The sequence below is a fragment of the Urocampus carinirostris genome, chromosome 3 (assembly GCF_059441175.1).
Source record: "Urocampus carinirostris isolate Australia breed hairy pipefish chromosome 3, RoL_Ucar_1.0, whole genome shotgun sequence".
In the NCBI taxonomy this organism is placed as follows: domain Eukaryota; kingdom Metazoa; phylum Chordata; class Actinopteri; order Syngnathiformes; family Syngnathidae; genus Urocampus; species Urocampus carinirostris.
This window is the reverse complement of record NC_142351.1, coordinates 30,304,525-30,319,224: the sequence shown is the minus strand read 5'-3', so window position 1 is coordinate 30,319,224 and position 14,700 is coordinate 30,304,525. Positions and strand designations below refer to the sequence as shown.

The 14,700-nt window shown below is 36.7% G+C and overlaps 1 protein-coding gene across 5 annotated transcripts in view; it reads right to left on the bottom strand.

Moving 5' to 3' along the window:
- Window positions 1-14,700, bottom strand: part of LOC148369383 (R3H domain-containing protein 1-like) — a 56,431-nt gene that overhangs the window by 5,060 nt on the left and 36,671 nt on the right. For 4 of the 5 annotated variants that reach the window (XM_088331366.1, XM_088331365.1, XM_088331367.1 and 1 more), the window contains 5 exons: window positions 14,205-14,359; window positions 13,059-13,189; window positions 8,524-8,609; window positions 4,532-4,713; window positions 369-516 (listed from right to left, as the gene is read on the bottom strand). In XM_088331366.1, coding sequence (XP_088187492.1) covers window positions 369-516; window positions 4,532-4,713; window positions 8,524-8,609; window positions 13,059-13,189; window positions 14,205-14,359 — 702 coding nt within the window. The remainder of the gene's footprint in view (window positions 1-368; window positions 517-4,531; window positions 4,714-8,523; window positions 8,610-13,058; window positions 13,190-14,204; window positions 14,360-14,700) is intronic. The other variant, XR_015850005.1, reaches the window with a different exon arrangement.

The window sequence follows — 14,700 nt, the reverse complement described above, 5'->3', positions numbered from 1 at the left end:
GTAATTAATACAATCCTGAAGTAGAGTTGGAAGCTACTTTTATGTGGCTGATGAGTGGATTTAGGAGTCCAATCTACACAAATCGCGAAGGAGTGATCACAAAGCAGGCAATGAGCTAACGATTGTTAACGCATCCTGTGTGGAGAATTTGTTCTGAATCAGCGCAGGGCAGCCTTGTGTGAATCAATACCGAAATATCAATACCTGCAATACCATATCTTAATGCTATAAAATGGAGTCTCATACCAAAATATCAATAGTTGATGATATTTCAGCCATCTATACTTCAGCGCTAATGTACAGGGTAACAATCTTATCATTTAGCATTGAAGTTTTCTTTGCTTATCATCCTGTGAGCGCTTGCTGACCTTGTCCACTGTGGCGGAACCCTGCAGGGAGCTGAACTTGGTGCTGGTGGAGCATGACGGGGATGGACGAGATGCCTGTTGGGGGTTCCTTGATGTTGGCTGAGGGTCTCAATGATGGCGTTAGTACCGGAGACGAGGGCAGGCTGCTCTACACGCAACACGTCGTCCGAGCAGTCGAGAACAATGAAAGAAAAAAAAACAAAAAACAAAAAAAAACACTTTCATTATAAAACGTGTTGGCTTGTCTTGTCTTGCACTATAATTATTACTACAAAAGACAACTGCACTTACAACTTAGGCCAGTCTCAAACCACTACCTTTTTATTATTTTTGGCTATATATTCTGACATTCTATTATCTCGTTTTTCTATTTTAAGTTTGTATTACGTGCTTAGCTTCTTTTTCCTGAAGTGTCATGCCTAATCGTGTATTGAAACCAGACAAAATAAAATAAAACTAGGGGTCATTAATGAATTCTATTGACATAATACAAAATAAAATTTGCTGTTACATGAAAATCGTGGGGTGGAATTTAATAGTTAAATTTAAATTCATAAAGTCTGGTAATCAATATCAAACTACAATTAACTAACCATCTTTAAAAAATTGTAGTCAAATATGCGATACGCACAAAATACAGCACAGTAGGGCTGCAACAACGAATCAATAAAACCGACTATGAAATGCGTTGTCAACGACATATGTCATCGATTTGTTTGTCTCTCCGCACGCCATTTTAGTACAAATAAGAACGCATGCTTGTAGTACCGCCTTGGTCCAATAGAGGACGCCATTTGACGTTATCTTGATGCCAAACCCAAATTCATTTATAAAGCTCTTCTCAGATACCGAAATTCAACTAAATAATAATATAATAATAATTTCCTTGTATTGTCATTCTGTGTAACAATGTACACAGAACGAAATGTCGATTGCACCTGACCCGTTGTAGCGAGCCGATGCAGCCGCAGCCAACAGAGGGCGCCGCCGACCACTTTTTAAGTCTTAGGAATGACTCGGCCGGGGCGCGAACCACCGACCTCCCAGTCTCAAAGGTTCTGTATAAAAACATTTTATGTACAATAAGATGCAGACATGGTGGTGAGAAGTAGGCAAAGACGTATTTTACAAAGAATTGGTCATAAAATATATAATTAATTAATTAAGTTATTGTATAAAGATTTGGGGAAATACATATAAGAGCAATATAGAATTGCATATTCGGAATTATAATAGACAATAAATTAAGCTGAAAAACACACATCAGACACATACAAACTAAAGTATCTACACATACAAACTAAAGTATCTAAAAGCATTTCAATAATTAGTAAAGCCAAATTTATTTTAAACCATAATGTATTGTATTTATTATATTGTTCTTTAGTTCTGCCCTACTTAACATATTGTGCAGAAGTCTGGGGCAATAATTACAAAAGTTTACTGCAGGCCCTTTTTTCCTCCAAAAACGTGCAATTAGAACTATACACAGGGTAGGATATCGAGATCATACTAATATTTTATTCCTGCAGTCCAAATTATCAAAATTAGATGATTTAGTAAAAATTTTCACTGGACAACTGCTATTTAAGGTCAACAAAAACATAGAGCCAGAAAACATCCATAAATTATTCATTCGAAAAGAAGGAAATTATAACTTGAGGGGCTGTAGTGTGTGTGGAGTCAAGCTCTGGAACTGTTTGCAAGACAAGATCAAACGATGTCCATCTATTCACTTGTTCAAATTTAAATACAAAAAAACACTCCTGGCGGAATACAGGGATGAAGAAAATCGGGTATGAGTGATACGAGTGCGTCTAGAACTATGATTAACTTTGTGTTATTGTTGCTGTTATTATACCACAATTGTTATTATCAATAGTATTACAATTGTTGTTATATAATTGGTGTGTTTAATAGGGAAGATGAAGGGGTAGGGAATATAAGCATTTTCTTCTGACTACCCCTTTTCGAACATATTATGTAATATTATTTTGGTTTTGAGTTATTAATTTTGTTCTGTTTTTAATTTAATGTTCGAATAAAATTTTTATTCATTCATTCATTGTAATACAGTAAATAAAAAGCCACAAACATCCGATAACGCACTCAAATGCCCCTCCCGCTCTTGTTTTTTTTTGGGGCACTTTATAAAAAAAGTATCTTATACATTCCCAGGTGTATAGCATACATTTGGATGTATATTTTGTTTATTGTAAATGTGTTTGACAAACACTTGGATTTTTAAAAATTGTTTTATATCACAGAATATTCTTCAATGCGTTTTTTCCCCATATTTCCAAAGCTTCAATATTAAATAAAGAGGAAATAAAAGAATTGTTTTTCTGAAAAAAAAAACGGTTTTATCGATTAATCGGAAAAATAAAATCGACCGATTTATTGATTATTAAAATAATCGTTAGTTTCAGCTCTAGAGCATAGATTAAATAACTTCTTCCCTGCATGCAAACACACAATAAATAAGACACTAATCCAAATGATTAACAAGGTAAAATAAGTATGATTATGAAACAAAAAACATATGTGGATTAGAATAAAAAATGTGCATAGTATACGCCTGAATCTAAGTTGAGCAGTTTTGCACTGATTTGGCAGAAGTCAGAGGGGTTGGAGGGGCTAGGGCAGGGAGAGAGTTCAGAGTACTGACAGCCAAATGGAAGAAGCTCTCCTTGAACCTGCTGGGTCAGGCTCTGAGATTCGGCAGTCTTGTCTGACGGCAATTGTGGCATTCAAGCAACTTACTCATAAGCAATGAGTAGCACTTTTTTTGCATTAGCTATGATTGTTTACTTTGCATTACAAACGATTCAACAATGGTCATTCTTGTCTGTACATTTTGGACAAGATGTTTATTTAGTCAAAAATGTGTTTGAATAAATGTATATAGTTTAGAAACAAAGCAATCATTAATAATTCAAACTGAAAAATTGAGATTCTATTTCAGAAATATTGCTTTCTTAAAATGTGAACATTTTTGCTTCAAGGTAGGGTGCGTAGTTTGAGGTGTTTGTAAATAGTGTAAAGGTAAATAGTTTCTCTACTAAGGATGTGTTGACAATGTCCAACTGAGTTCAACGTGCCCTTATGCTTTATTTTCTATTGTGCCTATCTGCTTTTTTCAGGCATGTTCGGGGCAGAATAAACCCCAAAACGGATAAAAAAAAGGAAGCGTTGGTTCGATCCTGTCCAAGAAATCGACGCCTAACATGAGTTACTCTGCTGTTATCTACTAGCTTAAAGTCATAATTGCAGGCTTAAGTTTTAAAATGACGCACAACACCTTTAAACTTGCAAAATGTTCTGATGATGGGGGAAAATATGTTTTCTTTGCAGTGTACATAGTATCTTTTATATATTTTTGTATATTTGATTCTTTTTTGTCCAAGCAGATTTTTTTTTCAGTCACACACTTTTACCCTTACATCACAGTCGTTTCCTTTAGTATTTTCTAAACTTGAGAAACTTTCAATTCACCTATTTGGGCTTTCACAAATCCCCAGTAAAATATTCCTCTTTTCTATGCCGACAGTTTCAGTGGTTTAGAGTCAAAATGGTGTCAGACAGGATTAAAAATTAAATGTCAAATTCAAAACTCACTGCCCACTACTGGAATCACTGAAAGGTGATATCCCGATTGCCAAAAGCATGTCTCCTAAAGCCAACAGCCTTTCGATAAGTTTATTCTATTTTCAATATTGGACACTTTCAAAAGAGATTGGATATGATGCCAGTTCTTTATTTTAAATATTCGTCCTTGGTACCTTCAGTAAAAATAGTGTGATAATGAGATGAAATGTAATGCTATTGCAATGTCATCTACATCCCTAGTGGTCTAGTGATTATGCGGCGGGATTTAAGCTGCTTCTACTGGTTATTATTATTATTGTTACAATTACTAAAGCTATTATTGGACTAGGCCACAAGAATATTGTCAGACATTAAACCAGTCTATATTACATAAAATGTGGGCTGACCTGGGAGATTTAATACAAAGAAAGGGCTCAGAGAAAGGTTTTTAGAACAGGTTGGAGTTTCTTATCTGAGGGTTTGGGTGCTCTCCTATTCACCGTGATGTCTTCTCTCCTTATTTCAAGCATCTACAAAATTGTTAACTTACGAATGAACCTGCGCAGTGTTTGTACCTGAATGTTGTCGACAGGCGGCGGGTGATCTGCAGGTGGTCGAGGGCGCTTGTGTTCGGGCATCACGTGTTTGTGGCCGCCTTGCTTCTGTTGGCAGGAAAAGGACGCCTGGGACTGGTGGCAGGGGGGATTTGTCATTTGCAGCATCACCATACCGCCGCCAGGGGCCGTGGGCATTAACCCTGCTCACCATCAGAAAGATTGGAGGGGAGGGATGGAGGACAATATCGAGTTTAGGGCAAATATAGATGAGCCGGGGGGTGGGAGGAAAAATTCGTCTTAGGCCGTTATGATAATTCTGTGTCGCTGGTAAGCAGATTCTCGGCACAATGTTTGCGATTTTTTTATTAGCACAGCCCATCACACTAGCTCATTAATGGATTGAGACGAGTGTATTTGTTTGTGCCAGTGTGTGTTTGCACAAAAGCTCTTTTCCAGCAGTTTGGTTCACCTACACACCCGTGAAAACAGCACCATTAGCTGCTCTGCAATTAGATTTTAAGTGCTTCGATTATAAAGGCACATCCATAGGGGCTATAATTGAGTCGTTTTCTCCCTGCTAAATCTTCTGTGATGATCCCGAAGATCCAATTACCTAATTAGTTTGTGCGGCGTGAATGTGACTGATGGGACTTTGAAGGGGGCTGGGCGGTGAATGCAAGGGGCAATTAAAACAAGGGGATGCTCCTTCTGGCGCTCCAACATCAAAGCACTACATACCTTGATGTAATTGACTGTAAAGTCTGTTTACATTCCATTAACGGGTACAAACTCCCATTTATAATGCCTATATTGATATTTTTGATTTATCAACAACTAACAAGAAAAAGGACAGCGGCTATTACAGACTTAAAATTAAGATTATGCCCTTCCCTGAACGAACCAATTAAAAGTGTTTACCGGAGATGCTGGTGGTGAGGCTGCCACGTGACCTTCAGATGACCTAATTACTGATGGATTGAGAATATGGCTTCCACTATAGTGTCCCTCCACCCCTCAACATTCACACATGAATAATAGAGGGCATTTGAATAGAAAACATGCACCTGAGCCATACAAGCACATTTATATGAAATCTCATTGTCTGACCTACACTATGCGCATCTTTAATGAACACATGAAAAGGTTCTTCTTGTTTATAAGGTCGATTTTATTACTTATGATAATATGGGATGTGATGAATAGGGCTGCTGATTGTATGGAGGTCTCATCAATCTAAAACAATTCAGATTTATTGGGGTCATCAGTGTTATTGGGTCAAAACACTCACCATTTTTCATGTCCTGTATTAGAATGTATGACGTGATTAAAATTATATTTGTTTCGAGCACACATACAGAATACTGCTAGAAATCCATTTTCGATTGTCTTACAATATGAGTTGAGATTGTTGCGACAAAAGGAACAACAAAAGGAAGCATAAGAAACATCTTGTGCTTCCTTTTGTGTTACCCTAAAGCCAATGAATGTAATCATGAATAAATCTGATTTTGATGTGCAGCAGAATATCAGGTCATATTGGGACAAGGCTAAATTGAATAAATTTATTTAATTTTATTGTCAATTTGCAAATAGCCAGTTAAAAATGTGCTCTATCACAAAATAGAGAGTAGGAATTTTAGGAGTTTCACTCAATCAAAGCGATTTGTTTTTTCAGGAATAGTTACTCACTCGCGAATTGTGGAATTTAAGCATGTTTTATGCACAAGGAATAACTTGCTATGAGTATTAGGTTTCCGTTTATCAACTGTTCAACTGATTATTCTTCTTGTAAAATTTTGCACAGGAAACATTATTTTTTTAACAAAACCTTAAAAAACATGCGTGTGAGCGCGAGAACAAGAGAGAAACAGAGAAATTAAACTATATCGTCAAAGCTTGGTCAATCATTGCTTTTTCAGCCTGTAATACACATGGAAATGTCATCTTAAAAACACTTTATAGATTAAATCTCTGGCTTTAACAAAAACAAACTTATACCTGTAAAAATAAAAAACAGAAAAAAAAAACTCGGGGGTCACGTGACAAATATTTGTCCTCCAGGGAGTTCTAGGGCCATAAATCATGAATATCTTTGTTGTTTAAAACTTTTGTGCTTAAAAAAATAAATAGATGCTTTATTCCGCTCTATAAGTATTCAAGGTTTCCCATGTCTTCTGATTTTCATAACTTCATAAACACAAGGGCACTTTGCTTGCAAAATAACATTTTATTGCAATAACACTGAACAATGCATGAACTTTGAAAGAACTTTTCAGCGCCGATGGTTCCGGTGAAGGAATCACAAAATACAAGTCGTCATGGCGATTCCCCCAGATGTGCACGAAACGTCATCCCTCTGTCTTTTTCAGAGCTTTTTTTTTTTTTAAGCTTTAAAGTGTTATTTGTCTGTACTCATATCTTATCTTTTCTCACCACACTGCGCGTATTCTGCATATATGTCGCCTTAACACTAATATATGGTGTCATACGGTGGATAAAGGAAGAAAAACAAGGCACAAAGATCTGATCAACGCCAGTCCTGTCATCTAGTGTTGATTTTTTATACTGCAATAATTCCCAGAGGATTATTACCTACTGTTTAGAAGCACAAAAGCTTTTATAACATTTAAAAAAAAAAAAAAAAAAAATATATATAGACCGTAAATTCCGGACTATAAGCCGCTACTTTTTTCCCAAACGTTCAACCCTGCGGCTTATTCAGTGATGCGGCCAATCTATGTAATTTTTCTAACAGCCGCCAGCGGCGCTCGAGTACAAAAGGTAAGATTTGGACTGGTGGAATATATGCGCCGAGGAAGACTGCAACTTCTTAGCTTGTGCACAAATTAAATTAGCGTAGACATATTCTCATCATGCAAATTGCAAAAGGAAAGGCACATGACGCAGCTTTCAAGTTAAACGCAATCGAGCAATCCGATAAAGAAGGAAACAGAGCTACTGAACGTAAACTTTACTTTGAGAGCGTGTTGCTAGTAGGGTGTTTTTGATTAAGGGAGCGTGGGACGACGTCTATATGACCGAGTCTCTATCCCATACTGAAGGAAGACGATTTTGATTACGTCAGTTATGAGGAGTAAGATGAGGACGGTTTACCGTGATTTCTACATTTACGGTACGTTTTTTTTTTCAGAGACCCGTTTACTGTGTTGCGAGCGTGTTGCTAGTAGCGTTTTGCTACCCTTCACAGGCACGGTTTGGGATGAAAGTTATAATATTATTATTAAAGCTTTGAAAACTCTCTTGGTGTACAGTCTTTCTTTGTAAATATGGGCAACCATGTATAATATCTATTTGCAAATGTATATTTTTGTAATGTATTTATTTTAGAGACTTATTCTGATATGTTTTCCACGGACGAATCAAAAAGAAGGGGCAAAAAAAACAACGGGGGATGACGGGAAGTCGAGTAAAGGTGAGGCGTGTTTGTGGACGCAGCAGACAATAGTGGATATATATTTTTCCCACCCTTACCTTTGAAAATATACATTTTTTTCTTCTTGGATTATTTTCAACGGGACCCGGACTCTGCAGGTCTGCATCAAATCTTAAATACCGGTATCATTTTCTGTTCATTTTGCCGGCTGTGGTTTTTGGACTGTGTACTTTATATTCAGTTACAATCGCGGGACTCAAAATTGGGTTTGGGTTAATTTTGTGATTGTGTTACATGTTTTAATGTGGTGGGTGCGGCTTATAATCAGGTGCGCTCTATAGTCCGGAATTTACTGTGTGTGTATATATATATATATATATATATATATATATATATATATATATATATATATATACACTGTATATTACGCTTTGCCACTCAGGGCCTCTGAAAACATTTTATGAGTGAAGTAATTATGTAAATGAGCCACAGCAGTCTTAGCACTGGATGTAGAAAAGCAAGAATTAAAAAAAATATATATATATTCTAGACTAACTGTAAATAGATGTGTAAAAGCTGCTTTTTGATTACAAAGCTTTACCTGGAGAGTACTGACCTGTGTTCTGCTGTGCAACACAAGTGGAGTTCTGAGGAAAATTGAGCTGCTCCATCATTGGAGAGGGCAGGAAACTCACAGTGGAACTGTAAGGTAAGCGTATTCAGTAAACATCTTCATCTAAACTGAACCGAAAGTGACGTTGAAGGCATGTTAGACTTAGACAAGTTTCTAAAATGTCTGACGCAGAGTTGATCTAAAACCAGTTAGTGAGCTCGGAGGTAAATAAACATGCGTAAATGCTAAGACAACCTGGCAACCATGAGGAGGATTCAGGCTAGCTCTACACTACAGCTGGCGTTTTAAATCTGAAAGTGAACGTAAATCTCTGGGCAAAGCAGGCGCTCGTCTCTGTAAGCAGCGTGCCTGTGGGGACTCGTGTACAGCTGGCCAAACGCAGAATGCAGGTGGACAGGCGGACCTTCTGGGAGAAGCCGCAGAGTTTTTCCTATGCTGCCGCATAAATCATCCCTGGCACAGGCTGTCTTACTGAAAACCGCCTCATTCCACTCACGAAAAAATGACGACGTGAACTATCCGAGAATGTAAAGAATACTTCTCCGTCTAGTTTAGTTTTGTGGCCAAACTGTATAACTGCACGTAATGCTACAGAAAGGCCACAATCTCTTAACGTATTCTCAATAATGTGATACTTTGCTACTTGGACGCACGCAAAAGGTATCGGAATCGATTGATACTACCATGTATTTATTTGGATCTGATTGATACCAACATTCCTACTATCGCCCAGACGTGCTGTAAACCATAGAAGAAGAACCGGCAATCATAAAGGAAGTGGTACTGATATTTAATACTGAAATTTACCAAATCACATATATAAGTATTACATTTAATTAAATTTAAAACTTATATTGTTGATTTGGTCTGTTTACTACCTTAACAATGTACAACAACAGTAGTCTAATTAGGTGATGAGCATATTTTTTTGCATTAAGCTCTTTGCTTACTATGTTTTTAGGGTGTGTCTTGTTTGCTGGGATTGCCTTTCATAACTAGTGTATTTATGATTCAATAGTTTACAAGGGCACACAATCATTACAGATCTAAGTTCCGAATTTTGCTTGAAAATGCACCAGATGCGTTTTCACTTAAACCAGGCACCAGGTTCTCATGAAATTCTATGGGAAACACTAAACTGGCATGATGTTTTAGTGGTTGACTGGGCGGATTTCAACTCTACTTTTAATAACACAAAACACCCTGGTCATAACGCACTAACAACAAATTAATATAAGTTGTCATGTTAGAAATGCTTATCAAAGTGGTAGTTCTTCGTGAAAACGGAAAACATATTGTAGCTCTCAGATTTAAAAAGGATGGTGACCTCCACTCTAAACTGCTAACCCAATAAAAAATACAGGGTTCGTACCTTTATCATGGCTAACCACTTTTAAAACACTTTAAAGGTCAATTTTCCTACTTCTCCAGTACCATAAAGAGAAAATCCGGTCCGAATCATTTCATAGCCCCACTGTTTGAGGTGACCGATCGCTGCCCACAGGAGAAAGAACCAGGCAACTTGAAAAATCCTATGTCAATCAATAAACTAGCAGCTGAATGCGGCATAGAAAATAAAACGGAGTTTCGGTGGCCCATTGCATGAGTGTTTGCTACTGTCTCTGTTAGGTTCGTGTTGTATCTAACTTTCCTATGATCTTCATGACGATCAGCGCTATTGACAGAGTTGTTGATTGCCGGACCCCTTCTCTTAAATAGCATAATGTGATATCAATTCATACACACTCAAAATAACGTTTCAAATTCACTGCAGCTGCAGGAAATGACTGGACTAAGGACATTATTAGGAATGTCTGTGTTTGCAACGGCCCTTTCATATCTGATAAGTTATCGTGGCTTTCTGGTTTACTTGAATGCCAAATACCGTAATTAATGTAAGTAGGATGAGTGTCGGGAACATGTGTTTGCTATCAATGCCTAATATAGACTGCAAGTTTGCTACTACTGGCACTCGCTATTATTTTTCTAAAAACATTATTATAACATTAATAATGATCATTAATAACGAAACATTTTTACCATTATTATTCTTAACGTATCTGCTATACAATATATATTTGATGACAACACATTACTATAGTGTTAATAATAATGATTGATTAATCATAGTTATTATTGATCCCACCAACACTAACAATGTGTTTAAAGTGGGTGCAAGCCAAGGAAAGTCACTCATGTGTGAACTAAACTACTGTAAATATGAACTGGTCATCTGAGCTTGCTGCTTGCACATACTTTGTGATGATTTGAGATGTTACCATCTACTATCTTCTTAAATCAAGTGGCTGGAAGAAACGGACATGAATCCTGCCGTTTTCCCTCGACAATGCGCGCCAAGGTTGGCCAAGTCACCTTTGTTTGCAAACACTGAATGGGCTCAATAGCTAAGATTTATGACACAAGTTTTAATCTTGTGTGAGGAATTGTCAAGACATATGATTTTTAGACAGAGATTAAATTGCGACAATATGTGTTTAAATATTTTTGAGACAAATATCTCTCCGTAATTACGATAATATGTAGCTTACATTTTCAGTTGCATAAAGATCTTCCCATTAGAATTTACCACGAGGAAACGCCACCTTAATTTTTTTTATATCGCCCATATTGAATGTCCTTAATTGATGCATAATCCTTGCACTGATAGACAGTTCATAGTACCCTGTTAATGTGTAGCATGCAACAAACCGTTAGTAAAAAGTAAAGAAAAATCATAGTTAAGCTCAGAGGTGGGTAGTGACGAATTACATTTACTTGAGTATGTTTTGGAAAATTTTTACTTCTGGAAGTAGTTTTAAATCCCCACACTTTTACTTGAGTCGATTTGTGAAGGAGACACGGCATTCAAACTCCACTACATTATGCTTCACTTAACCCGTTACTTAAGTAAATTTGCGCATTCCTCCACCATTGGTTTTCTTTCGCGTCTGTGGGGGCCAGCTGTGCAACCCAAACCCCGCCACTTTGTGTGTTTGTGCTCCACCATGGACCCCAAAGAAAAATGAGAAATAAGTGCACAGAAATCCAACTTAAACTGTATAAATGTGATTGTATTTACATTACATTTTCAAAAAGGTACCATTTCATTTTCATAAACGCATGCTGCGTTTTACTGCACTGTTGTCCAGATAAGGGGTAAATTATGCGCCTTTGTTGTTTTCCTTCTCTCCTAATGCTCAAAATAAAAATGATATCAAAATGTATTTCTTTATTGCGTCTATTTAATTTTGATCAAAAAATAAATTCTTATCAATTAAACATCCCGTAATTCATTAATATTGTGTAACAAAGTTAAACTTGATATAACAGAGTAGTCACGTCATTTTCCACAGGATGTGCTTCATTCAACATAGTCATTTTGCTACTAGGCTAATATAAATGCACACAGCATGTGTTGCGTACATTACAAGGCTTATATAAGGCTTCCAATTTTCTGCAGCTCCTGAAATTTTTTTTTCTTCTTTTTTGGTTCAAAATGACTTTCTACATTTTGGGTTGCCACCCCTGGGCTGGCTTGTGTTCTGCCTGGAGAGCTTGTTAAAATGTGCTTGTTCTTAATTTATTTATTTGCTTGACACTATAATTGTATTCTTTGTTAGAGGACTTTAATTTAAATATATTGTGTTGTTGATTGGATCGACTTTAATGATTTGATGATCTGATGGTTGTTAAAAAAAAATCACAAGACGTTAAATGTACTCAGTAATTTAGTAATCTTTATGCCAAGTACTCTTACTTTTACCCAAGTAATTATTTGGATGACTACTTTTACTTATACTTGAGTAATATTATTCTGAAGTAACAGAACTTTTACTTGAGTACAATTTTGGTTACTCACCCCCTGGTTAAGCTAGTCATCACCATGAGTTAGTTATCTTTTATATGACTGGAAAGCGCTGACTCTTGCATTGTAATGAGTTGCAACTCTTTTTTGCATACTTTGCAGCCTGTTGTTCGTGGATTTGTTTTACGTTTTAACCTTGGTTTGCATTTTTTATTTTCGAGCCATCCTTCAATAAATACAGCAAACTTCTGGCATCTTTGTCTGATGCACTTTTCCTAAAGCACCTGTAGAGGGCAATGACGCTACACATGACCAACCACAGCAATCGCAGCTGTGTGTATGCGTCATTTTTGAGCTGACTACATTTTTTTTTTTTTTTTAATTCGTTTATCTGTGTTTTTTTGGTCAGACTGCTGAGAACCATAGCAAGAATTTCAAGCATTTGACTCAAAATTCAAGCATTTTCCTGACCTTGAAAACAACATTAAAATGCAAGCATTTTCCCGCATTTCACGCACCCGTACGAACACTGAAAATAAAACCAATTTGATCAATTGCAGGAAAAAAAACTTAATTATTTGTGAAAAAAATAGCTTGATAATATCGTTTCAGCCATGCCTACAAGACCCCCCCCCCAGAATTAAACATCCACCAAACAAGTTGCTTTAATGCCAAAATGTGTATATGTGTACTGTCCACGTTACAATGTTACCTCATAGTGGTGTGCTGGTTTGGAGCAGGGAGAAGGCTATAACAGGGCTGCATGCCAGTAACTCCCAGGGGATCTTGTCCTGGCGGGCACGATGGCACCAAGATCGGCACAGTGTGCTCTGGTATGGAAACCTGCCACAGACCAATCAATTTGGGTATTATAGTAACTGCTTTTTGACGTTGACAGAACACGAATGTTGTGCTTTTTAACATAAATGGCTTTTTCTAGTACATAATTTAGGCTAGAATTAGTGGCAAAGCAAGATTAATTTTAAAGTACACAAAGTATAGATTGCATGTCTATATACTGACTGATCATCAAAATTGTGAAAATATTAGATTGAAAAGGTTAACTATTTCTTTGAAATCAAATTTGATATCTGAATTGAGTCTGCTTTAAGGCTTTCATTTTTCCTCCTCATACCCCTACTTGAACATGCATTCATATTTTTCAGCTAAGAAATGCAACAGAACTAATTTAGCCAACTGTCAGGCTTCCCAACCTGTGTCCCCGACTTTGGCAGTTAATTTTCTGGTTTCTTTGAAAAGTTGTATAAGTACAGAAACATACAAATATCTTCCTTGTACTAATACATCCTTTTATTAATTAGTGTTTTTTTTTAACCAGTGTGCCAAGTCACTTTAGTGTGCCATTAACTTTTGTCTGGTGTGGCGCAGCAAATAGTCATTTAGTGACATCAAATGGATTATTATTCCTAAACACAGTGCCATTGTTGAGTATCTGGGCTCTCTTTCAGTATTCAGCAGTGTAACCAATTTTGTTCTGTATCAAGTATAATATCATCTGATTAAGAGCTAGTGTTGATAGTTTAGGGATGACTTTTGTACTTGCAATGCCCCCCCAAAATATTGTTAATCATATTTAAAGTATTTATAATAATTAAATTAGTATTTAAGATTGTTTTAAAAATACAGTTTAAAAAAGTCACACAGGCAGATATTGCTCTTTGTCTTATTTTACTAGAAAGAAAAAATGTAGTCAAACTAGAAACAACAGTTTCATTTAAAAACCGAGTAATAAATTAGTTAACAAAATTATAATGCAAACATATTCTTAGTCACATCAATGAAAAAGGTAGACTTGTCTTAATGTGCAAGTGATCAAAAAAACGTATGGTTTACAAACCTGGTAAGACTGCATTGGAGAGTACTGGACCATCATCCCCTGCATTTGGCTGCTGAAATTGCTTTGCTGGACACCAGTGACAGCAACGTTGAGGGCTGGCTGCATTCCCACAAAAGTCTGGTATGATGTTGGGCTTGAGATCACAGGCTGGTTCACTGTCAATCAAAAGGCAAATCATTTGGCCACAATTCAAGTGGACAGAGAAATGGTACCAAAATTGGGCATTGAAATGTATAGCCACAAGGACAAATCTGCAGTCAATTGTGGTTCCAGGATAAACAATCACCAATAACATGCAGCCCACCAGTAGAGGAAAACTATACTGAGAAATGAACTGTGCTGTGAATTGAGCTATGACAGCAAAGCAAGGTTGAGGCACTTGAGAAAGTCAATATATGTAATTTAGCCTGCAGTGGTCTGAAACAGCAACGCGAGTGACCCAATAAAGATGGAGTGGAAATAAAACATCAATTTCTTATTAGAGCCAAAAACATTT